Below are 26982 nucleotides of genomic sequence, written 5' to 3' on the forward strand. Positions count from 1 at the left end.
TGTCATCTTCAGAATCACGTGAGTTAGGTTGTTGGGACGTCGGAAATCATCTTCAAAGATACTCTTATTTCTCCACATTCTTAAGTACCAACATGTTACAAAGAAAACAATCTGACATTCTTTATTGTGGAGTTGGAATGGACCTCATAGAATTCTAATTCTTATGCAGGTTGCTGCTCATGAGCGTCTCTTAATGAACTATCGAAGAAGCAAATGAAGAAGCGGAGTTTCACCCACATGTCCTATGTGTGAAAATGAAGGCGAAACAATCATCCACGTTTTGAGGAACGGAATACAAGCAATCTAAATTTAGATCAGACTAGTGACTTTTAATCATATTACTATTTTTTTTCTTTGATTTACATGAACCGGACGTAAAACTTTTCTTTTTAAATTAAAACATATTTTCGACATAAACTTTTAGAATAGTCATAACTTTTTAAGCTACTAAAATAATCAATTGTAAACCATATTAAAATGGTTGATCTAATTCACCATATTTTTCTTGGTTAAAGTATATTTGTGTGAAGCTGCATAAAATAATCTATTAAAGTAATCAATTGAAATTTATTAAAATGGTTGATCTCATTAAACATAATTTTTTCTGAAAGTAGAATTTTTGTTAGTAGTGATGATTTGAAAGTTGAAACAATGTCCTTGCAAGGACAGTTGAAGTTGATGTAATGTAACCGGCCCAAAACATGAAAAGGAGCAAATATTGCAATATTACTCTTTTCTCTATTTCTTTGAAACTAGGGGTGCTCAAATCCAAACCAATCCAAATAAAAACCGAAAACCGATCTAAAAAAACTGAAAACCGCAAAAAACCAAAGTTTTGTGGATGTGTTTGGATGTTCTTTTGTGAAAACCGCTGGATCGGATCGGATTTCGGATTGATTTGTTAAAACAGATCCAAACCGAACCAAACCGCATACATATATTTTAATATTTATTTATCTTTTTATTAGTATAAATATATATATTGCATTAACCTTTTTTTTCATTTTAAATTTTGTTAATACTATATTTTAGTTTAATTTAATCTATTTTTTTTACTTTTTATATGTTTTGAATATAATTGGTAATTGTCACTACAAAATATTAATTTTCAATATATTATATGTTATATTTTACATCAAACTTAATATTTATTTTGTCAAAAATGTCAAACTATTATTTGTTAGCGTTTTTTATAATATTTATATTTATTAAAAAAAATTACAATTTATAATTTGGATATCCAAAAACCGATCCAAATTAAACCGCATAATATTGGATCGGATTGGATCGGATTTTTTTTATTTGTCATCCAAAACCGAACCAAACCGCAAATGAATTTATTTTTGGATCGGATGAGTTTTTGCCTCAAAACCGATCCAAACCGAACCGCGAGCACCCCTACTTGAAACTACGGCTCCGTGCGCCGACAGTGAGATGAAGGACAAGAAAGGAAATAGAAATTGCAATATAGCTGGTTGGTTGGTATATGGACCTACAAAATTAAATAACATTTAAATGTGATTATATTATTTTTTATATAGATTATGATATCGCAACAAATCATTTATGAAGAAGTAAGGAAACTATCATTTTCCTTTACTTTTATTTATTAGTTTTGGTACAAATATTTATTTTAATTTTATTTAGTGTTGACTTGACCCTTGCCTGGCTTGGGGTGTTGTGCCGTTTGCATATCCTAGCAGGATAGTTGGGAATATGTTAGGTCGAACTAGGCTTTGCCAAGCCTGAGTCTAGCCTGTTAAAAATGATTTGTGGCCTATCATAGACTTATCTTTTAGGTCTGAGTTTGATTTTTTGAAAGTCTAATATGATCTGTTAGCTTGTTTAAAAGTCTATTTTATATGAACATATTTCAATAAACTTATGAATTAATAAGTCAATGTCCTTTTGATATTTAACATGATATTTTAGAGACTTTCACTATATATGTCATCATATTTCAATTCTAGTTTATGATAATACATTTATATATGTGAAAAACTAATGTAGATTAATAAACTTAAACTACTGAAAGAGTTAATAAATTTATAATTTAATCAAAGTACAAATTTTAATGGCTTGCAGGCTAAAAGGTCTAGTAGGCTAAAATGCTTTTTTTAATGGCTTGCAGCCTGACATATTTAACTAAATAGGCTTATAAAAAAAAAGCTTTGGCCTGTTATCTTTAAAGAAATAGGTTGTCCTGGCCTCAGCCTATGTAGGCTAGGCCTTGTAGGCCGACCTAGTCTATTCACACCTCTACCTAGCCGCAATTCTACACGAGGACGGATGTTTTCTCTTTTTCTTTTGTAATATTTTTTGTAAGAAGTTAAATTAGCCCATGTAAATTGGTATCAGAGAGAATTGAACCCGAAATCTTAAGAAGGAGCATACTCCCAAATCCCAAACCAATATCATTAGACCAATCTAAGTTGGTTTTTCTTCTCTAATCTTTCATAAGTTATCTCAATAGTACTCATTCATCATCTCATGGAGCTCAGCTTGTAGAACAATAGTAATATGCATATCGACCGCATAATAACCACCTAAAAAATTAGCATTTGTATCCTTGAAACTCATTTCCTAAGTTGTAGGGTTTGGATAACCCTTAGTAGTATAATCTACGTACGTTTTGGACTCGGCCTAAGGACCCAATATCTAAGGAATCCCACTTCCTCCACGTGTTGATCAAGCCCCAATAGCATAGCAGCCAAGGAAGGCACGACCCAAGTCAACAGACAAGATGCCTAGAGCATTTGTAACGCCTAACATCGAAATAATGAGCATTTACTTTTCATCATGGCTTTCCAGTCATTTTTCGACAGCCCCTGGCTGACATTGATTTGCCCATCAAGGCATTTCTTTAATTCAAGTAGTATTAGGCTCATGAACTTGCACAAAGAAAACTTTCAAAATTACAAACTTTCTGAATGTCAGAATAGTGTGCCTTTATATGATTCCCAAAAAATAAATGATTGCTAAATTAAAAGTCAAATGCCTTCTGAATGTCAAATGCGTATTCTCAATTTTTTTTCACATGATCCTTTATATGCTCCCTTAAATGTGTCACCTCTTCTCATTCATATACATATAATATCACACTCTTTTCTACTTCCCATTAAAAGTTTGCATTTTTTTGGGTACAAAGTTCACATATCTTTAAATAAGTGGTTAAATGTTCAATCTTCCATTTATATATATGAAAATATAATTAGTTGGAAGAAGAGAACTCATTTTACATGTCTATTCAAATTTTAGATGAAAGTTAACCATTGATAATTGACAGGGAAAAGTCTAAACTTATAATATGATAGATAAAAAATGTGAGTGAATATTTTGAGTTATTTATAAGTGAATTATTACTTCTAAAAAAGTATTCAATCCAACAAATGGAGAGGCATGAATAAAGTGGTTAGATGTATTTGCAGAATATAATTTGTGGCTATAATATAAGATCAAATGTTAAAGAAAAATAGACGTGGTTTCATGTCAATAAGTTGGGGCCAAGGGGACATAATCTTGCAACAATAGCATATAAATCTCTAGCCTTGGACTTACTATATTAGATTTTCGAAGGACATGCATGAATAAGTCCATCCCATAGACATTATTACATTAGTGAACTTTCATTTCAATGAACCTATCTAGGGAGCATGTTTTTGCAAACCAACCATGTAACAACAAATTTTACGATTATTCTAGGATTGTACAAAATTTAGAGGAATATTTTTTCTTCTAAATTGTCCTCCGCAAAATTTGCATATATTAAAAATTAAGAAATGAAGAATTGCAAGTTTGAATTTACGGCCACAATATAGTCTTACATTAGCTCCCACAGTCCCAACCAACTAAAAAACATGTTTAAAGCTTTATTTAGAAGGGAAAAAAAAATTATTTCGCCACTTTATAAAAAAATATATTTTTCATAAATTCAACAATTAAGTTTTCTAAAATTTATAAGTTTTTCAAAATGAAAATGACATTTCAAAAAACACAAATTTCAATTTTTTGAAATGAGTTATTCAAAAATAGAAGTACGGGAAAACTCAAATTTTAAATTTTCACCAACATCTCTCTCCTTAGAAATTAAAAGATGAGGTATCGTAAATTTTCACCTTTAAGATCAGTTCAGAGCATATGAAATTCTCTTGTTTACATCCAAAAAGGTGGATGATTAATGACCACGGCCACAACCACATGGAAATCTCATTTTTATGCTGATTTTAAAGCAACCCATAGTTTTTGTTTGGTTGTAACGGGTAAAATAGATTCTAGGGACGAAACCGATAGAATCGAGTCTCAAAGTAGGAATTCTAATAAATTGAATAGAATTCGGTACAAATGAGAAATGTAAAGATAAATTGAGAGTTATTTTTAGAGAGAAGAAGATAATTGTTCATTCATTCATTGATTGATTTCTTTCAAATGAGGCACAAGACCTTTAAATACAACTCTCAGGACTAAAAGAGTAAATAACATAAAATAAACTATTTATTTAAAATAAACTATTAAACTATACTTAATTCCTGTCACATTGGTCAATCATATTGTTCAAGATGGTGTATTAGAGGCTTTGGGGGTCTAAGGCATGACTCAAACATTGCTCTTCTCCTCCAGCCGAATCAATAGACAAAACATATTATTTAAAAATATATTTTTGTTTGTTTTTTGAATTGTATTTATTTGATCATTGTAAGTTCTGTTTTTTTTTTAATGCATTTTAATTTTTTCAACAATAAAATAAAAGCAAAATAACTAACTGCACCTCCAACGACAATCCTAACAATCCTTAAAAATTTTGAAAAGTGATGATGGGCCTTAACAATTTTAAGCCCATTCAGCAGGTGAGTCAAAGAAGAAAAAAAAAACTTTCAACAACGGTGGCGCTGATCAATAAAATGCAAAAGATTAACATATGGCAGAACCTTATTGGTTATTTTCGCGTGTACTAACATCATAAATCCAAGTCAAATTTTATTTCGCTTATTATAAATTGTTAAGACGAAGTAAACGCTAAAACACAGTCGTTTAACACTTCATTCACCGTCTCAGATCACCAACTCCGACGAATCTCAGTTACCGGAATTCACCATTCAGGTTCGTTTTTTATTCAATTTTGTTGCAGTTTTTTAATTTGATTAGGAAAATTGATTGTTAATGTTTTTGTATTTTGAGTTTCATGCAAATTAAGGTTTAGGACTAGGGTTTTCAGATATTCAATTTTGCTTGAATTTTGCATTCAAAATATATTATATTTTCCCATTTTCAAATTGTTATGATTATGAGAAGCTGAAATTGTATATCTGTTGAATTGAATTTTGATATGGTATTGCATATTTGCATGTGGTTGTTAAAGAATCTTATTCAAGTCTTTAAATTGTGCTCACATTTCTTAATATTATTGAGGGTTATGGTTAAATATGTCTTTAATTGTTGTCGCAATGCCGTGGCAAATGTGAGGTGAGTTAAGTCCAACATTGTTTAGAAAAGTGAGTTGATGCCTTAAGGTTTTGCATTGATGCCTCAAGGTTTTTCACTTGTATGGTATGGTTGCTGATAAGCCTAATGTCATGACCCAGTAGCGGCAGAGCAGATTTTTGTTATAAAACTTATCTTATTATAAGTATGAGTTTCCTTTAAACAATAGATTCTCGAATAAGTTTTAATAATTTTTGGCATCTCAATTTTGTTTGAAGCTCTTTATATATGCAAGTATACATTGGGCCTGTTTGCTTCAGATTTTTTACCATAAAAATCTATTTTTTTCAAAAAAAAAAATCTATTTTTTTTATCTTACTTGTGTTTGTTTCAGATTTTTTCAAAAATCATTATAGTAAAAAAATCATTTTTTTTCATCAAAATGAAAATCTATTTTCAATAGCTTTTATCAAAATCCATTTTTTTATCATTCATCATCCCTCACCATCTTAAAAAAATAGATTTTAATGATTGTAAACAAACGGCAAATAGCTTTAGATTTTTTTCAAAATCTCTACAAAAAAAAATGATTTTCTTGAAAATGATTTTTTTCAAAAAAAATCATTTTTTTAAAATCTCAAACAAACAGGCCCATTATGATTTTGTTAGATGAGAAACACTACATTTATTTATTTTAATTGGAAGTTAATCTAAGTTAGGTCTTAATTTGATATTTTTATCAATTTCAGAAAATGGCTTTAGGAGGAGGAGCTCCCCAAAGAGGAAGTGCTGCAGCTACTGCAAGCATGAGGAGAAGGAAAACAGCAGGTGGTGGGGCATCTGGAGGAGCAGCTGGTACTATGCTTCAATTTTACACTGATGATGCTCCCGGACTCAAAATCTCTCCTAATGTTGTTCTTGTAATGAGCATTGGATTTATAGCTTTTGTTGCTGTTCTTCATGTGATGGGAAAGCTGTATTTCAGGGAGGCTTAAGGGATATAAGGCAAGAACTTGGGTTCAGTTTTAGGCTTTTAATATACTGTTTCATTTCTGTGTTGCTAGAGCCACCTATCCCTTTAATATTGGATTTCTTTGTAATATTGGTACAATCTTTTATTTTTTTCAAGTTTAACAAGGGTTTATATTAGCTTTGTTTATCTATTGTTCCTATAGAAGTAATAATAGTGGTATAGGATGAAATATTTCTGTTACATCTCTTTGTTTCCGCACTTGCTGAAACATGGCTTAGTTTCTTGGTCAGTTCCTACTTCCTAGTAATTGATTGAAAGTGAAAAACAGAAAACTTGTTGGAATTTATGGTGTAGTAACACTTATCTTAATATAGTAGGAAAATGATGAAAGAGGGTTGCTACTTTCTACCCAGTCTTCAATTCACTACTAAAAAACCATCTATATTTTTCGAAGTGCACATCTGGACTGCACAAGTTGTTTTGTAGAACGCATCTAGACGCGCAAAATTTAATATATTTTTTTGAATGCGTAGTTTGAAACTGATAATGGTAGTGGGGAAAGTAGCCTCCAAAAAATAGCCATGGAAAGTCTGTTCAAATTCATACAAATATACACATCAATTTAAAGTTGGTGAGGCCTTGAGTAGTTGAGTTTTTATGCTGCTCAGAGAAATACATCTATAATTTTTTTGATTTTGTTTTATACTAAAGCTATAGATTCTAACAAAAACTAAATCGAAAGTAGATATTAGGTTGCATTGAACAAAACCAGATTACCAGAGTCATTACAGAGACAAGGATCCATTTGCATTGGGGCCTTACCCCAACCAAACTCTCGAGCCTACTCTTCTACTTACTCTCACTAGATCATGAGTATCACTTGTATGGCTCCTCCTAGCTAATGTGACACAGCCATTTTCCAAATGGTACTTTAACCCTGTGCAGTCCTGAATGATTGTTTCAGTGACAGAAGTTTGTTTATTATTCTGTGCATCTTTGTTTTGCAATTGATAATTTATCATTGATTGAAGAGTAAATTTGAAGGAACAAATAGTATATCTTGCATGCTTGAGTAAAATAATGATACATTCTTTTTTTTTTTTTTTTTTAAATGTTGATGAAGAGGTGATTACCACTTAAACTCACTCACACAACTGTGAGGCCTCGAGTTTGAATCCGAGTATAAGAGTCCAACCTAGCAATATCAGTATTGTCGGTTGAGTTAGGCCTTACAGACTCTTCTTTGTTTAATATATATATATATGAAAAAGACAACAAAGTTTTTTTGAATATCATGACACAGAAAATCTGTCTAAAACAAAAAGATGGGTTCCACAACCGTATGCCACGCCATGCAATGCACATCATAGCATTCCCCCTCGTAGGCCATAACCAAAGCATAGATGGAAAAAAGCTACTCTCATCACTCACCAGTCATCAAACATTCACACTCTCTCTATTTCCCTTTAAATTTTTCACTTTACTCACTTTGTCATAACCAGAAGAAGATGAAAAAGAATGGCTTAAAGAGCTAGAACTACAAGACTTAATGGAACCATTTTGATTCATATACTGTGAGTTTTTCTTTTGTTTCTCATTTTCTTATATAATTTTATTTCACCTTCCTTCATAATCTCATTCACAAACTTTTGTTTTCTTTACTTATAAAATCTAATGAATTGTGTCATTTATACCTAAAAATTCAAGATTCAACACTTCTAATCCTCTTGGTTAGTGCATAACTTTCATTCTTCCTTGGAAAATTCTCAACTTTATAAAGTTAAAAGTGAGTTTGTTCAAGTTGTTTTACTTTGTTTACTTTTTTATCCTCACATGGTTGTTGCCTGTCTTGTCTATTCCTTTGTTTGTTTTTAGTGCTCTTTTTGGTCATATATTATCCACTAAGATTATATTGTTAAGTCTAACTTCATTTTGTGTCTTTTCTGCTGCCACTATCAATGTTTTTGATGTCTATGAAATCAGAAATTGTTTTGCTGCTGCATAGAACATTTTTCAATCTCAACCATTCAATCTAAATGGATGACAAATATCATTTACGGTTGATTTTGTTATTGTGTAATTTGAGCCGTCTGATCTCAAATTAACGACCCATATTGTTTTGTGTCTAAATGTGTGTTTTTCGTACATCAGGAAATCCGGATCCCTATTCAATCACATTGCCAGTGCATTTGAGACCACATTTAGAGCACAATTCTCCACAATATTGAAGATCACGACACAACTGTGATCGCAACTGCGATTGCTACTGCAACCATGATTTAAAACACGGTAGTACCATCTTTTTGTTTCCTCCCCCACCACTCATTATTTTTTCTTGCACTTAAAACTTTCTTATATTTGTTGTAACAAAAGTTTGTTGTTGATGATGTAGTTTGGTTTATGCTTTATTGGGACCTACCAACACTTTCCTACCAAGTGCATGAAAATGGAAATAGCAATGTTCATGAGAACCTTTTCTAAAGACTTTCCTACATTCCACATATCAATCTAACAATGCAAGATCAATTCATCATCATCCTATGTTTGTTTCTTGTTCTTTTCAATCCTTTCCTAGTGATCTCACTATACCAACCTTTCAATGAAGACATGTTAGGGTTGATTGTGTTCAAAGCAGGTTTAGAAGATCCAAAAAACAAACTTTCTTCTTGGAATGAAGATGATTATAGTCCTTGCAATTGGGAAGGTGTCAAATGTGACCCCACAACAAATAGGGTAGCTTCTCTTGTTCTTGATGGATTCTCTCTTTCAGGACATATTGGTAAAAGCCTTATGAAATTACAGTTCCTTCAAATTCTATCACTTTCCAAGAACAATTTCACAGGGGAAATAAACCATGATCTTCTTGTTACTCTTTGGAATCTAAAAGTTGTTGATTTGAGTGAAAATAGTTTGTTCGGAACAATTCCGGATGAACTTTTTCGACAATGTTGGTCGTTAAGAGTTTTATCTCTCGCGAAAAACAATCTCTCGGGTACAATTCCTGACTCATTGAGTTCATGCTTCTCGTTAGCAAGTTTGAACTTTTCGTCTAACCGATTAAGTGGTGAGTTACATTCTGGAATGTGGTTTTTGAAGGAGCTTCAATCGCTTGATCTCTCGAATAATTTGCTTGATGGAGAGATTCCTGAAGGAATTCAAAATCTATATGATTTGAGAGAGTTAAGGTTAAGGAGGAACTTTTTCACCGGTAGGATACCGGAGAGTATAGGAAACTGTTTACTTTTGAAGTTGATCGATTTCGGTGATAATCTTCTAACCGATGAAATTCCGGAGTCGATACAAAGACTCACCTCAAGCACATTTTTAAGTTTGCAAGGGAATTCTCTCAATGGAAGTATTCCACACTGGATAATAGAATTGAACAATCTTGAGATATTGGATCTTTCTTCTAATAGATTTTTCGGTTTGATTCCAAATGGTATTGGTGGTCTTAAAAGCTTGCAAGTGTTGAATTTTTCCAACAACAATATCTTTGGGTCTATTCCAGTGAGTATAAGAGAGCTTAAATCTTTGTATATACTTGATTTGAGTGATAACAAGATTAATGGAAGCATTCCTTGTGAAATAGAAGGAGCAATTTCACTTAATGAATTGAGGTTACAAAGAAATTTGTTAGGTGGAAGAATTCCAGTCCAAATTGCAAAATGTTCAGCACTCACATCTATGTAAGTTCTTATCATAATTTATAATCTTTCCTGTTCTATTCTTTATAACTTATATGGTTGATGTGAACAACTCTATGAAGCACTGACACGTCAACACAGATAATAATTTTAGAAAATGAATTAATTGAATATAATCGCATGTGTCAGTGCTACAAAGTGCACTAATCAAAAACCTTCTGTTGGGATATATGTATTAAGGCCATGTTTGGATAACAGTAAGTGCTTATCATGTAAGTGTTGTATAAGTTATTTTTATAACAAAAGATAAATGAAAATCATACTATTTTCATATAAGCTATAAGTTGCTTTCATAAGCTATCCTAGAGAGCTTTTGAAAGAAAGCCGAAAATGTTTTATGGACATGTCATAAGATGTTTTCATAAGCTCTTACAGATAGTCTCACAAGTATTTATGACGGTAGATAAACTAAAATAAGTAAATCCAAACAGATTCTACTGCAAAAACTTAAATTTTTTAATATCATCATCATGGTTTCTAAATAATTTTTCTTTGTGAATTTCATGGAATATGTAACAGGAATCTTGCACACAACAAGCTTATTGGTTCAATCCCTTCATCAATTGCAGACCTAACAAATCTTCAACATGCAGATTTTTCATGGAACAAACTCACTGGAACTTTACCTAAAAAGCTCACAAATCTTACACATCTTTCCTCATTCAATGTTTCCTATAACAATCTTCAAGGTGAATTACCAATTGGTGGATTCTTCAAAAAAATCTCTGCTTCATTTGTTTCTGGAAATCCATTGTTATGTGGTTCTGTTCTTAACCACTCTTGTTCATCTTATCATCCAAAACCTATTGTCTTAAACCCTAATTCAAATTACAACAATTCAAGAACTTCATTACAAAACCAACATCATCATCATCATAAGATAATGCTTAGTATTTCTGTTTTTATTGCTATTGGTGCAGCTATTTCTATTGTTGTTGGTGTTATTGTTGTTAGTTTTTTGAATATTCATGTTAGGTCTTCAAATTCACATTCTAATTTTCCATTTGGATTACCTGATGGGAAGGACTATAGATCTTCGCCGGAAAAAGATCCGAAATGTGGAAAAGTTGTGATGTTTAATGGTGATGTTGAATTTACCGATGAGCCGAATAATCTTCTTAAAGAAGGTAATGAAATCGGCCGCGGTGGATTTGGAATTGTTTATTGTGTTGTTCTTCGAGATCAGAAGTCTGTTGCAATCAAGAAGCTTATAGGTTCGAGTTTGACAAAGTTGCACGATGATTTTGAGGAAGAAGTTCAAAAACTTGGAAAAATTAGGCATCAAAATCTTGTGGCAATTGACGGGTATTATTGGAATTCAACATTTCAACTAATTATTTATGAGTACTTTTCTAGAGGGAATTTGCATAAGCTTCTTCATGATGATAATAGCAAAATTGTGTTTTCTTGGAGTGCAAGGTTCAAGGTTATTTTAGGAATTGCAAAAGGGTTGGCCTATTTACACCAAATGAACATAATCCATTATAATATGAAATCTACCAATGTTTTCATTGATTTTTGTGATGAACCAAAAATTGGAGATTTTGGTTTGGTGAATCTATTGCCAACTTTAGACCATTGTGTTTTGAGCAGCAAAATTCAAAGTGCACTTGGATACACGGCTCCTGAGTTTGCTTGTCGAACGGTTAACATAACCGAAAAATGCGACGTATATGGTTTTGGAATTTTGGTTCTAGAAATTGTGAGCGGAAAAAGACCCGTGGAATATATGGATGATGATGTTGTTGTTCTATGTGACATGGTTAGAAGTTCATTGGAGGATGGAAAAGTTGAGCAATGTGTTGATGAGAAACTTGTTGGTAATTTTTCGCTCGAGGAAGCGATTCCTATGATTAAATTAGGGTTGGTTTGTTCATCACATGTACCATCAAATCGTCCGAATATGGCTGAGGTTGTTAACATATTAGAGACGATTGAATGCTCTTCGGAAGGACAACAAGAGGAATTACAATGAATTTTGAAGTATAGAGATTGGAATGTAACACATATTGCATACTTGGTGAAGAAAACTTCAGTTTACTTGCTTTTGAAGTTATAAATACATGCAAAGAATTAATATTTAGTCAATTTTGTTCTCAGCTTCTGTTTTGTTGTTTGAGTTTTTATGAATTGAAAGTTTCACTCTGTTTTTTCTTCTTTCTTAATTTTGTACTACTTAGGTTTTTATTCACTAGTTCGATCGGCTAGTTAATACATTGGTGTTTTCTTCGGATTCTATGCGAATGGAAATAAGACTCACTTGCAATTGATAATCGTAAGATAGTTCAATCTTAAATACAAATTCGTAAAATAGACAGTTCGATCTTCATCTAAAAGACAAAAACTAATGATTCAGAAACCGCAAGATTTGTTAATTGTTTACACAAAAATTTGTAACAAATTAAATAGACTTTAGAAGTTAAATTCTACTTGTTTAATTAATATGGATAATTAAATACATATTAAATTAAATGTATGAACCATTCATTATGATCATTATGTTTGGTCAAAAAAGAAATGATCATTATGTGCAATACACTAAAGAATTATTTGATTTTGTACAGTAAATAATATTTGCCAGGAAAGAGGAATTAAAGAAAGAAAAAGAAAAAAAAGTAAAGTAAAAAGCACTTTGGTTGCTTTATTGATACTCCAAGCTAAAACTACGGTTTTTGTTTTTTCTTTTTGGACATAGAAAAACGTTCCTCCCTATAAGAATACTAGTAGTACATCTTTTGAAGTAATATTAAGAATATTAAATAAATATATATGCTATATATTAAAAACATACTAATCAAAGAATTAAGAAGCATGCATGTAATATTTATCATTTGAGAGTTTTGTATTTGTTTCTATAGTATCGTTTGAGAGTTTTATTTGTTTCTATAGTATCGTTTGAGAGTGAAACACCACACCTTCATTCAAGATTTTAAGACATTATGTATATAATCATCTTTCTCATATATCTAATATTTTACTCATTTATAGATGATATGAGACTTAATCTCTCACTCTTAAACATAACTATTTTTTTCATTAATAGATCATAAGATAATTTGAAAATGTGTATAGGATTACCACACACACACACTAATGGAATATGTTTCTTCGACATCATCAATGCACTAGTCACAAAGAGTCCTTAAAAGCACCACCATTAACAAGCTTTTTACAAATGATACTATATATGGTGCATTGCAAGGTAATAATAATGGTCATGTTCAACCAATGTGCTCTGTTTCTGTTTGATGTCTAATTGAAAGACCACACACAATATAATACTATCATGATCTAGTGCTTGAAGTTGCTTGTTGATTCAAATTCACGTTACCATATATTAATTAGATGATGATGCACACAATTTTTATTTTTTGTGAAAAAAACAAACGAAGGGTGTAAATCAGGTATTCTCTGTGCGAAACTGCAGACATTAATCCCTCAAGTTTTGTGGAACTTAAATAAACGACAAACTCTCTTTAAGAATTTTAATGTTAAATAAACTCTTTTTTTGAGAAATAAACTCTTATAATCTTATCTAGTAGCATACTTGATAGATAAAATAAATTTTTAGATGTGGCCAATTTTTATTTTTTTTCATATTGATCACCAAAATACTGTTTTATAATAATGATGATGATGTTGATAATAAATTAATAATAACGACCATTTAGTAGTTGGTGGAAGAAAAAATAATTAAGTATGAAGTTTGATGCACAAGTTTTTAAGTAATCAAGTATGTGCAATAAGATGGGAGTTGATCCCTTTCCACCTTTAGGTTTACATGTGAAAACACAATGATATCAAATCAATAGCCTCAATAAGGTTAATCATATAAGTATGAACATTATTTTTTAAAAAAGATAAATAGATTTGGTATAAAAGGTTAATCATATAAGTATGAACATTATTTTTAAATTATCAAAATTTGATCTAGTAAGAGATATTCTAAGGCTCGTAAGTGTAATTCAGTTGGTAGCTACGAGGGATATTATTGCGGGGGTCAGGATTCGAACCCTGGATTATTGACTTCTCCACACTTAAAATGTGTGAGCCTAGTCATTAGACTATTTGACCAAAAAAGAAGATATTTCGAAAATTAGTTTTGAGAAAGAAAATGTATGTGAAGTTAGTTTTAAAGAAAAATAGGTCAAAAGTAGTTTTGATCGAAAAAAAAAATACAATTTCAAATTAAAATATTGTTGAGGTTCTTCACATAAATTTACTTGGACCCGTCAAATTAGAAGTCTTAGTGGAGATAAATATTGCTTTGTAATGTTTATGAAGATTCAAAATTCACTTGGATTTTATTTCTAAAACAAAAAGATAATCGCTTCTAAACATTTCAAATGCTGTTTCAAAAAGTCATCAACAATTTTCTAGAGAGAAATATAAATAATTTGTGTAATTTCACTATCAATTGTGGGGGTACATTTAGTCCTTTATGTATGATTCTTGAAACAAGACAACCTTGCCTCAATATGTTTTTTTTTTGGCCTTCTTTGTTTTTTTTTTGGGTGAAATTTTTTGGCCTTCTTTATGATTAGATAAAGATGATTTCTCTCTCGACCCCCGTCTTTCTTTTATACCCCTAAAAATCTCATTTTGCTTCTTGCGGTTTGAAAAAAATTTGCCAACAAACTTCGGTTTTTACGAACCGAAGTTTTTAAACATGGGAAAAAAATTCGGTTTATATAAACCGAAATAACATAAATTTACCCCCCAAAAAGAAGAACGATTTATGTGAAAATTCGTGTAGAGCTATCTGTGGTAAATTTAGCATATCTCTCTGAATATAAGTCGTATGCTAATTATTTTTAATATAGTGTAAAGAAGACAAAATTTACTACAATATTGACACCGGAATTGTTAAATTTCATTAAGTATAGTATGAGTAAATCTACCTACACGTTTGAGAAAAGTTTCTGCCAAATGTTGTAGAGATATCTGTGGTAAATTTATCATAACTCTCTGAATATAAGTCGTATGCTAATGATTTTTAATCTAGTGTAAAGACGACAAAATGTAATACAAGATTGACACCGAAATTGTTAAAGTTCATTAAGTATAGTATGAGAAAATCTACCTACAAGTTTGAGAAAAGTTTCTGCTCTGTTTCTGTACCAGTACCCATTATTTGGTCAAACTGAACCAATTGGATAGTTAACCCTCAAAACAAAAAATATATTTATATTCTTGACACCCTAAGATTTTCAACGAGTAGTCGTTTACTCAAATCGGACATCGTTTAGTATTTCAAATAAATTGTGGAAGTTGAGGGTCTCATGCAGAATTTATTCAGGAAATCTGAAAAAAAAATTGGAACACAATATTTCGGTTTATATTAACCGAAATTTTTTAGCATGACAAAAAAATTCGGTTTGTATAAACCGCAGTACCCCCAAGGACAAAAACGGAAATTCAGGGGGTAGAAAAGAAATGCGGAGGGTCGGGAGAGAAATCATCTTAGACAAAATAATAAATGTTCTTCTAATGCCTCTTTTTTTTTTATAAAAATTCTTTGAGGATAATGTGAACTAAAGCTGAAAGATATTTTTCAGTAAATCTATACACATATTAATATTTAACTCTCGAACAAATAATTGTTAGACTCAAATGTTGGTTAGGATATTAGTACTCTGTCGTATTTCTTAAGAGAAATATTAGAAGGTATTTTGAATTGGCCAAAGACTCAAAGTCCATTATGCACAAGGCACAAACTCGCTATGGTCCAAGTCCAAATAAATTGGGTTCCACTCGAATGTCTCAATGGCTCATATTGGATGTTAGAGCTCGATATTGATGAAGTGTCGTCTATAAGGGCCTCTCATCAATCTCTTGTTAATTTGAGGGTTTTATTAATTCAAACAATATATATTATATGGAATTGGACTCGCGGCTGGCACAGTTAAACTCTCCGTCTAATCTAGATCGACGTTAAGATCGTTTGATTGCATGAAAATTGATGTGGAATCTTGAATTGTCTGATTTCAAATAAACAATCGAGATTGACTGCTACATGACAAAAACTCATTGCAGAAAATTGTGATCCATATAAGATTGCAATGGTAATCACTATTTGACAACTTTTTTCACTTGCCACATTCCTATGATCACTCATGTGTCCGATACCTTGCTTGGACAAGGAGTCCTAGTATTTTACAAATCTAATCTTCTAATCCAATCTAATACAAAAGACAAATGAACCACTTTAAGCCACATTATGTTTGTGTATAAAAATATATCACCTAATAAAAATTATCACAACAAAACAACAACCAATATGGATGAAATATCAATGATTCAAAAAAGATTTGGAGATGAACAGAGTACTCTCTTAGACCAATTTGAGAGACTATCTTTTGAGTCTCAACTCAACAAAGCAATGTTACAAAGAAGCTTATCAGAACCAAGATTTCTAAGGTCAGTGTCTCAACCAAGACTTATTAGTGTTGCTCCAACAATACCTCTTGTGACTCAGGTCAAACAAGTACGACGATGTCGCGGTTCCGGTTTTCGAAAGGTGTTTAAGAAATTGCTCAAACCCTTTCTTGGTAGAAAAAATGGAGCAAGGAAAAATGAGATAGAATTTCAGAATCCACTCTCTTTGAAGGCATTTAGTAGATCATTACGATTCTAAGTAATGCATCAGTTTTAGAGTTGTTCTTTCGGAATTTGAATTTGCTGCCGTTAGCAAATTCAAGCACTCAGCGTTTATGACCGTTAAATTGAGATCGGACGGTATAAATTTTAATACATATTAATGTAATTTTTTTAATATTGTGATGTCGATTTTAAAATCCGAACAATTCAATCTCAATTTAATGGTCACCGACAAATTGATTACATTTGCGGACTAAAACAAATCCAAATTTGTTGTTTCCTTCATTATTTTATGGTTATTTTGTTTAGGATTAAATCTAGTTGAAGTACTCCCTCCGTCCCAAAATATAAGCAAAAGTGAATAAAAAAACGTGATGTATTTGGTTAAAGATTTGGACCAACTACATCCACTTTTGTTGACCAATTTTTGCTTATATTTTGGGACGGAGGGAGTATTTATTTACACTAAGCATACATCATTTATCGAAGCATTGAAGAATTGTAGTCACCTAGTTTTCTATTGACACCAATAATATGTAAAAGTGTGATACTTAAAACTACATTGAAGAATTGTAGGCATTTATTTTTTTCAGCCGTAATTAATAAGATTTTTGTTTACTGAAGGATTTTTTTTACAAGTGCAGTTAATAAGATGTTATGTTTGAAAGCATCTTCAATGAGCAGTTTTTAAGCCACCTACAAATCATAGTATCTATATATATAAATCCTAGATAGTTGTAGAATTGCCTATCTAAACCCTAATCCACAAACCAATGAAAACTTTTCATTTAGCCACATCATCCACTTACATCCATTTAATGTGGGGTACTAAATCTAATTATTATTATTATTATTATTATTATTATTATTGTTTTGGGTTATTATTCATTTTAATTTTTTTTTGTTCATTTTATTATTTTGTGTATTTTATTGTTTTTTTTTTCAAAAAAGTTAATGTTTTTGCTAATAATCTTTTGTCCAATCTTTGTAAATATAAGGAGTTGGTCGATTGTCAGGACTACTTTCTAATGTTAGTAAAAAAAAATAGATAAAATAAAATTTACTAATGGTTGTTATGCCCTGTATGATTTTTATCATATTCGATATTTGAATATGAGTTAAGTTAGTTTATCTTTGCTGCAATCAGTTTCAAATTAATATAAATGTCAAATTCGATAATACAGTAGTTTTTTTGTAAGAGATAATGAAATAGTTTATCCAACTCAGAATCCTCCAATGAGATTTATAATATAAATAAAAACTTATTTTTCAACATCGATTGTTTTTCATGGTCAATTATATGTTGTCATTTCCATAGTTATTTTGAAGAATGAGTTAAAGATATTGCTAATCAATGTTAATGAAGAAAATACCAAAGTAACTTCAAATGTGATGTATAAATAAGTTTTTTAAATGTATAAACATCTATCTATATATATAATTCCTAGATAGTTGTGCAACCACTAATCTAACCCTAATCCACGTCAGCCACTTATATCCAATTAAATCACTCAATAATGCCACATCACTTCTACTTACATCATTGTCATCTCTATACACTTTTTCATATGCCTACATTTATATATACCTATGACTTTTCGTTATACACTCACTCAACTAATAATAATAGTTTTTACTAAATTATACGCACTAATTAATCTTTTATACTATATATTGAATTATAGTGTCCAATTAAGAATCAAATGCACAGTGTATGAGTATGACCACAAACCGTTTTCATAGTGACATGACAATTTATGGATTACCAACTTATTTTGGTAGATGCAATAGGATCCATTGTAATCTTTTCGAAATGTATAAATACATCTTAAATATCTATCTTATATTTACATCACTTTTATTATTATTATTATTATTATTATTATTATTATTATTATTGTTATTATTATTATTATTATTATTTTGTTGTTGTTGATGTTATTATTATAATTTTCATAATACTTATTGTTTCAATTTATACGAATGATTTTTCAACATTATAATATAAAATACCGCATAACACCCGTGCATCGCACGGGTGCGGGACTAGTAATTTTCAACAAACTTTCAAATTTCAAACAATTGATATATATTTAGTGGTTTCTTATATAAGGTATATTGTTTAATTATAAGAAGAGAATAATTTCTATATACCGACTGTATAAAATTTGGTTACAATGAAATGATCTTTCTTAATTAATTCTTTTATATTTATTAAACTAATATAATAATGTCGTGTTTTATATATTTTGTGAAAATTTAAAATAATTTCACAGTGGCAACCACATTTTAAAATTACTCCCTCTGGTTTTTTTTATAAGTACCATTTTGAGAAAAATATTAAAAATAAGTAAGTTAGTTGAATTAAAACTAATTAAACAGGAGTATACATGGAATACATTTAAATTTACAAGAGTATTAAATGAAAATAACTATGTAAAATGTGTTTCCTTAATTTGTGTAATTTTTTCAAAGTGTTTCTTACGATCGAGCAGTGTTTTTTGGTTGTTACGTTCACGTGTTTATGCTACAAATGCGGATCTCGTTTTAGCTGCTATAAAACTAAAATAATTAAGAAAAAACTAAAATAATTAAGATATTATTAATTATTCATTAAAAAACAATATAAACACGTGTTATGTGTAGAAAAAAACATGTTTAATCGAACGTAACGTCTATTATTAGGAGTGCTAATGTCTTACCGGCTAGAAATGGAATCTCAATAAATATTTTTTTATTTTCTACTCATCGATATAAGAAAAAAATAAATATATTAATTGAGAAAAATAAATATATTAATGACTAAATCAAATCTAGGTCCTTTTGTCTGCTTCAATTCATCGATTTTAACACATGTAGTATTTTTATTTGTTGTTGGAAAAAATTGTTTGACATGTGTGAGGTGATTTTTACGTCGTTTAGAAAAATGGAGTTGGTTGAACAATTTATAAGTAAGACGACTCATAAATTTAATGTTTTAATATTTTTGATAAAGATATATGATGTCTAACTCACTTGTATGGTTGCTCTGAGCTCAATGTGGATGATAGACCGACTGCCCCCTCGTGACCAAAAAGTGGTATCAAAGTCGATGATTCAACGAAGGGTTCAGTCGGCTCCTTGTATCGAAAGTCTTCCTGACAAAATGTGGTCAAGCAGCGACTCCCGTTGAACAATGGCAACGACGGTGCAAGTGTATGTGGTTGAAAAAGCTTCCGCTAGAGGGAAAACATAAAGAATTGAATGACTCACTTGTGACGTGACTTAAGTGCCACATTGATTAGATAAATGAGGGTTGAACAATTTACAAGTTATAGGACTCATAAACCTAATATCAAGGTTTTGGGTAACGATGTAGTGTTCAGATCACTTATATGGTTGTTAATAGGTCCAATGTGAATAATCTTCTAGCCGCCCCTCATAATCCAACAAAAACTAATTAATATATATGTGACAAACTTACAATCCTTATTCACAAACTCTAGCTAGCACCGATCAAATTAAGCTTGACCGTACCATGGCTTTATCTTTCTCAAATCTTGCAACTCAAAAACTATTTTCATCCAAATTTGTTTTTGTCATCTTAGTAACTTTCTTTCTAGCAAAAAAAGCTAACTCACAAAATAGGGTTTCCTTCGACATCACGAAATTCACCCGTGATCAAACAGCTGATCTAATTTTCCTAGGAAGTGGCATTGTTTATCTCGATGGTGTCTTGTCGATGCCCGATCCACTTCGAACTGGTTCACTTGTAGGCCGTGTCTTGTATAAATATTTAGTGCCCATTTGGGACAGTAGTACTGGAAATGTTGCCAGTTTTGAAACTTCATTTACATACGAAGTACTGAACTTTGAACATGCGCCCAGTGATGGGCTGGTCTTCTTTCTTACGGACCTTGCAAATGTCACAATTCCGGACAACTCACGCGAAGGACTTCTCGGCATAGCTGATGCAAAGAATGCTTTCAATAGATTTGTTGGTGTAGAGTTTGACAATTATGCCAATCCATGGGATCCAAACTATGCACATATTGGTATTAACCTCAACTCATTATATTCAGCCAAAACAATGAAATGGAGATGGGTCTATGGGGAAGGTTATACAAAACTGAAAGTAAATATCAAATATGACTCTCCATCTAGTAACTTAACCGTGATCGTCACTGACGATGATGGTCAAATTTCCACACTTTCTCAAATGCTCGATTTGAAATGTTTGCTACCGGAGATGGTTGCGGTTGGTATATCTGGTTCGTCAGGGAACTATCAAATAAATGACATCCTTTCATGGTCTTTCACTTCAGTTTTGAACACAGCTACAAGGAGCAGTTTCAACAATGTCATTAATATTACTAGTGCAAGCTATTGATGATTTGATTTGGTCTATTGTGAGATCAAATAAATGACATCCTAGTGTGTTTTTTTTATTTGTGTTGAGTATGGCTTATATGTATTAGGAAGAGGCTGGGGGGCAGCCGAGGAGCTGAGCTAGCGGAACGAAGTGGTTAAGTCTCACATCGACTATGTATGGGGAGAATGTTGAATTTATAAGAGAGATGACTCATTAACCTAATGCCTTAAGGTTTTTGGTGGAGATGTGGCGTCTCCCTTTCATTTTTCTTTTCTCTTTCAATTTCTTGTCTTTTTTCTTTTCCTCATTGAGATGAAACCAATCCAATGCCACTTTCAATGACATAATTCTTGCACTTTTGTATTTGATTATTGAGGCAGTTGTGTCAAATATAATAAGATCTGAATGTGATAGTTTCTGAAACCATAAAGATAAAATATTTTTTCTCCCCTTAAATTGATAGATTTTTCATCTACTCCTTGTTTGAAAAGAGAGAGCCTGGAAAATAGAGATGGATGGAATGAAAAAAATGAGAATCTGTTCAAAGATAGAAGGGAAAATAATTAAGAATGGGTAAAAAATGCAAGTGTTAAATAATACTCTAAAAGTAAAATGTTAAATAATTTACTCGCATCTGATTTCTATTTGTAGGTCATATTTGGAATTTGTTAGTGCGATTACCTTCTCTATTGGATTACTTTGCAATTGAGATTTGATTAATGTTGAAACTTGCAAACACTTGATGTAATTCCTAATTGTATTGTCCCTATTGTTATAAAAAAATGTCATAAGTTTGTTTGTATTAAAAAAAAAAATATATGTAATTCCTAATCGTATTGTCATTGTTGTTATAAAAAAGACATCATAAATTTGTTTGTATTAAAATATATATATATATATATATATATATATTTACTAGGCCATTTTTTATTCTTTGTGCGCGATTCAAAAATATTCTTCATAACATAATGCATAACAAATTAATTCCTAATAAATTACTATCATTTTCTAGGAGTTGAGATCATCTCCATTTCCAATATTGATTTGAGGAGTCGAGTTCAAATACCGATGAAAGAGAAATATAGTAACCTAATTACTAATTAGAACTTCGACTCATGCGGTGCATGAGTCTAATTAGCCGTAATATGTAACAATAAAAAATAAAATATAAAAATTCTAAGAGCATCTTCAATAAGAGTATCATAGGGAGTTTCATAGACTAATGATCTGTATTGTCACAGTGATTTTCGGATATCAAAGCTATTGATTAACTTTGACTCGCAAAATAAGAAGTCACCACCAAACTTTAATTTTTCCAAGGGAAGGGGAAAAGATCGAATAAAACCCACAAATAAACATGCAAAACTAAAGAAGCAAATAAAGCAACAAGCAATGCAATAAGAGATCAAGGTACGGAGGTTAATTATGCAAAGGGAATGTATTAGCACCCTAAGCATCTATAGTACTCTATAGGAACCTCTTGTAATATATTTTTGGCTATAGTTGTTTGCTTGTAAATGATTGGGGAGATGAGAAAGGAAATTTTTTTTTTTTATTAATTTTTTATTTGGAAAGACTTGAAAGTCTTACGCCTACATACCAATGAAGGATCAAAACCTCGTAGTTCGGGGTAAAAATAACAAAGTGGTTTGTTTGATTGTTTTTAGGAGAAGAGACAAATTATCATCTTAAGTAATAAACTATAAAAATGAGAAATTTGAAAGAAAAAAAACACACCCTACAAACATGAAATTTTCAAGGTTATGCTCGTTCGCTACTTAAATAGCGGAAGGATAAAATCAAAAATTAATAGGCACATGAGAAGATGGTAGGTGCCAAAAGAAAATCTAAAGTTTCTCTCACAAAAGAAGATTGTGCTCTAGGATTTAGAATCATGTGAATCTTCAATCAGGCTTATATTCTTGTTAAGAGTCCCACATCGGTTGAGAGATGGCCTGACTAAGTGTTTATATACTAGAGGCAATCCTCACCTTACAAGCCGGTTTTGTAGGGTTGAGTTAGGCCCAATACTCATTTCTAAGATGGTATCAGAGCCTCTCCACGATCCGTTGGGCCACCTGTTATCAGGTTTCCGTTATCGGGCCACCTACCGTTTATATCCACGCACCAAGCCCAATAGTGCTGGGCGTGAGGGGGTGTGTTAAGAGTCCCACATCGGTTGAGAGATGGCCTGACTAAGTGTTTATATACTAGAGGCAATCCTCACCTTACAAGCCGGTTTTGTAGGGTTGAGTTAGGCCCAATACTCATTTCTAAGAATTCTTAAGTTGGCCTGGTAGTTTGTACGTTTCCTACGATTCGTCTGACTTCTAATTACTCTAGTATTTGGTGTGCTATCAATCATGTTTGGAAATATGTCGATCAAAATTGTATCATGGGTTATTAAAAAAGGGTAATGATACTAAATTTTTGAAAGATAATTGGATTCCTGGATTTGAAAATTTTTTACTCTATCTATTCTCATGTCATTCCTAGAGGTCAGGTGAATTTTCCAATCTAAGAGTAATTGAAAATGGGATGTTATAAGTCAATTAGTTTCGCCTAATATATGTTCAAAAATTCTTACTGGCAGAGTTTGAGAACAAAATTTTACATGTAACATAATATATAAATAGTCGGATAAAAAATATCAGTTTTGAACAAAAAACTCAAGTTTTATCATAAATTAAGCTCTAAAAATTTCAATTTTACTCTAAACTAACCTCTAAAAATATCAAAAAATTTGGCCAGAATCCGGGCAACTGTCCAGGCTTGTTGGGCCTTGGCTCCGGCCGGTAAGTTACTGCTAAGCATCATTTAGCTAGTGAAGAAGTTGATTTAATTTTATAATTGGTTCTCTTTGGTTGATGGTCAATTTAGTCTTAAATCAACTTAAAATCTTTTAGCTTCTTAGATAGATTTGAAAAGATACTCATAACTTTCAGCTAGCCTTAAAGTGGCCCATAACAACTAGAATTCTTGCTTTCTTTGAAAAATAATGCATGCATGGTAGATTGATGAGTACTGAAGAAAGATACAAGAGCAAGATGACTATTGATGATGATGAGTGAGTGTCTTCAGTGTCACAACGCCCTTGAATTTATCATGCTCACTTTGAGAAATTGTGATTAAATTGTTAAACAGTTGTTATACGTCCCACATTATTTTTTAAACTGGTTATGTTTTTTAAATTGGTCTATTATGTCCGCACCTCAAAGAATACACATAAAAAAGAAAAAGAAAAGGATATTATTTTATTTTCCAGACTCATTATACAACAAGATCTAAACTCAAATATCAGCCAAACCTACAAAGATCTAAACTTAAATTCTTTATAAAAAATCTAAAAAAATCTAAACTCAAAATTTTTATGTTAAATACGGTATTTTGATTTTAAAATGTATAAGGACTAATTAATATGAATTTAGTGTAAAGTTGAATCTTACACACAATATTTATATTTTAATGTTTAAAATTAAGGGTTCCGCTAACATGTGCCCTAAGGGCACATTTTAAGATACAATTAATGAACTAGTATTCCACTTAATGTGTTTCAAAATTAGTAATAATCAAGTTTATTAATTAAAAGATATCGTACACAATATTTATTAATTATTTAAATCAATTACAAAGGCAAATTGTGATCTAATTTTTTGTCGACCATTATCATGATTACATGCGCCTGACATTATATGCATCCTTAATAATCTAATTTTTTTCGTTTTATTAACAACCAGGATATCCTATTGTAAAAAAAAAAAAACAATCAGCATATCTTTATGCATCCAACATATGACCAAAAATTAATTATTTAAGTTTTTTTTTTATTTAATTAATCATTTAAGTTTTTTTTTTCGGGGAATAAGATTGAGTATTACTCCCTCCGTCCCAAATTATAAGAGAAAATTGGTCAACTAAAATTGATGTATTTAGTCCAAATTCTTAACCAAAATACATCAATTTTAGTTGACCAATTTTCCCTTATATTTTGGGACGGAGGGAGTATAGTATTATGTTGTGATGATAACGATTGATATTGTTATTTTGGATTTTGAATTGATAATATGTTTTAGAATTTTATAATACTAATAATTTAATTTTTCTTAAGTAAAAAAAATAATTTGTTTTCAACTTAAAAAAAAAAAAAAAGATTTGACCAAAAAAAAAAATTGCTTTTGTACCAAAATAATTTAGCTGCGCGTGTAATCATATGATGATGGTTGACAAGTATCACAATTTGCCTTTGTAATTGATTTAAATAATTAATAAATATTGTGGACCATATCTTTTAATTAATAAACTTGATTATTACTATTTTTGAAACACATTAATTGAGATACTAGTTCATTAATTGCATCTTAAAATGTGCCCTTAGGGCATAGGTTAGCATTTGCCTAAAATTAAATAGCACAATTCAAATACTCAAAATTATGACATTGTGGTTTAATATTTTTTTTGTTTGTTTTGTTTTGTGATGTTTAATATTTGAGTTTAATTGTTGTGCATCGTCGGTGTAAATTTTTTTTACACATACATCCAATGATGCGTTGTCACATCATTTAATGAATGTGACACATCATGTGTTTTTAATGACCATACATGATGTGTCGGTATATTATTGGACGCATGTGCAAAATAACTTTACCCCGACGGTGCATATAAATTAAATTCTTAATATTTTATTTTAATGAATGCAAAGCAAATTATCGAACAAAATCCAAATGCTAATGTACCGGACAATATTTAAGAATTCTGACCAGACAATAGACACGCGCACGAACTCAATAAATGGAGATAGATAGATAGATAGATAGATAGATAGAGATAGATAGGTAGATACTGCATTATATCCGTTCTGTCTTTGTCCTTCCTCTTGTCGGATATTGACTTCTCACTCAATTCCTTCATCCTTTTCAATTTATCACTTCTTCCACAAAGAGTTAATAGTCATTTTGGATTTTAATTAACATTGTAAAATCAAAATATTTTTTATGCAAAAAACTCCTCTTAAGACAAAGGAGATCTCGAGTTTGATTCTTAATAGGAACAATTATTGGTTGGACTTTACTTACGTGACAGTCGAACTCTAGATTACCGGAGCCCTTCTCCTAGAAATTAAAGGGTTAAAAAAAACTTCGTATATATAAGTGTAGAAACAAATTTATCAAGATAACTGAAATTCATTTAAGTATAACCCAAAACATGACATTAATTATTATAAAATAATTAGTTTGCTAGTAATTTAGTTTGAAATTTGTCATTTTGATAGTCAATTTAGTTTTGAAATAATTTAATTAGTTTGATGTATAGCATCCCCAAGGAGAGGAATTCATAACTCATTTGAGAAATGTCTTTTATAATTAGCGATTTTAGTAACTTTAGTATATTTATGGCCCGTTTGGCCTAGTTTTTTTCCTCTTTTTTTTACTTAAAAGCAAGAAGTTAGGCTAAATAACAATTTTTAAAAGCTATAGTAAAAAAAAAAAAAAACAGTTTCTGTATTTTAGGAAAAATTATAATATATTATCAAATATATCTTTTAACCCTATTATAATAAAAAAAAAAACTTCAAAAAAATTATAAAAAAAATTAAGATTTACCAAACAATTTTAACTTTAGTTAAAAAGCTATTATTTGTAACTTTATAATTAAAAGAGCTTCTACACCTAAAAAGCTACGCCAAACGAGCCCTTAATTATTAAAAAAAGTGTATTTAAAAGAGAAATTGAAGATTAAAATAAATATTTGGACGAGAAAAAATAATTAGTTGAAAGATAGATAGAGAAAAAGTGGGAAAGTTACTTACCAAGTGATAAAGGGTGGATCGAAATTCATATCTTTTTTTATATGAAATTGTTTATTTAGAGCCTAAATCGATTGAAAATGCTGTAAGTTCTAGTATAATACCTGTGCATAATACCTGTGCGTACGCACGG

The 26982-nt window shown here is 30.8% G+C and overlaps 3 protein-coding genes across 4 annotated transcripts; all 3 read left to right on the forward strand.

The window, feature by feature from the left end:
* The first annotated feature begins 4954 nt into the window (after positions 1-4954).
* On the forward strand, positions 4955-6577 carry LOC123923345 (protein transport protein Sec61 subunit beta-like). Its single transcript, XM_045976032.1, has 2 exons — positions 4955-5097; positions 6168-6577. Exon 2 carries the CDS (start codon positions 6171-6173, stop codon positions 6411-6413), a length of 243 nt encoding a protein of 80 aa, XP_045831988.1. The 5' UTR covers positions 4955-5097; positions 6168-6170; the 3' UTR covers positions 6414-6577.
* A 1091-nt stretch (positions 6578-7668) lies between these two features.
* LOC123923346 (probable LRR receptor-like serine/threonine-protein kinase IRK) lies at positions 7669-12240 on the forward strand. 2 transcript variants are annotated; one of them, XM_045976033.1, is made up of 4 exons: positions 7670-7965; positions 8543-8680; positions 8784-10077; positions 10615-12240. In XM_045976033.1, exons 3-4 carry the CDS (start codon positions 8906-8908, stop codon positions 12068-12070), a joined length of 2628 nt encoding a protein of 875 aa, XP_045831989.1. In that variant the 5' UTR covers positions 7670-7965; positions 8543-8680; positions 8784-8905; the 3' UTR covers positions 12071-12240. The 2 variants fall into 2 exon arrangements, with proteins under 2 accessions (XP_045831990.1, XP_045831989.1); XM_045976034.1 differs by having other exon boundaries at positions 7669-7965; positions 8543-10077.
* A 7972-nt stretch (positions 12241-20212) lies between these two features.
* On the forward strand, positions 20213-21064 carry LOC123922085 (putative bark agglutinin LECRPA3). Its single transcript, XM_045974829.1, has one exon. It carries the CDS (start codon positions 20213-20215, stop codon positions 21062-21064), a length of 852 nt encoding a protein of 283 aa, XP_045830785.1.
* Positions 21065-26982: the final 5918 nt, after the last annotated feature.

The sequence above is a fragment of the Trifolium pratense genome, linkage group LG4 (assembly GCF_020283565.1).
Source record: "Trifolium pratense cultivar HEN17-A07 linkage group LG4, ARS_RC_1.1, whole genome shotgun sequence".
NCBI classification, from domain to species: Eukaryota; Viridiplantae; Streptophyta; class Magnoliopsida; order Fabales; family Fabaceae; genus Trifolium; species Trifolium pratense.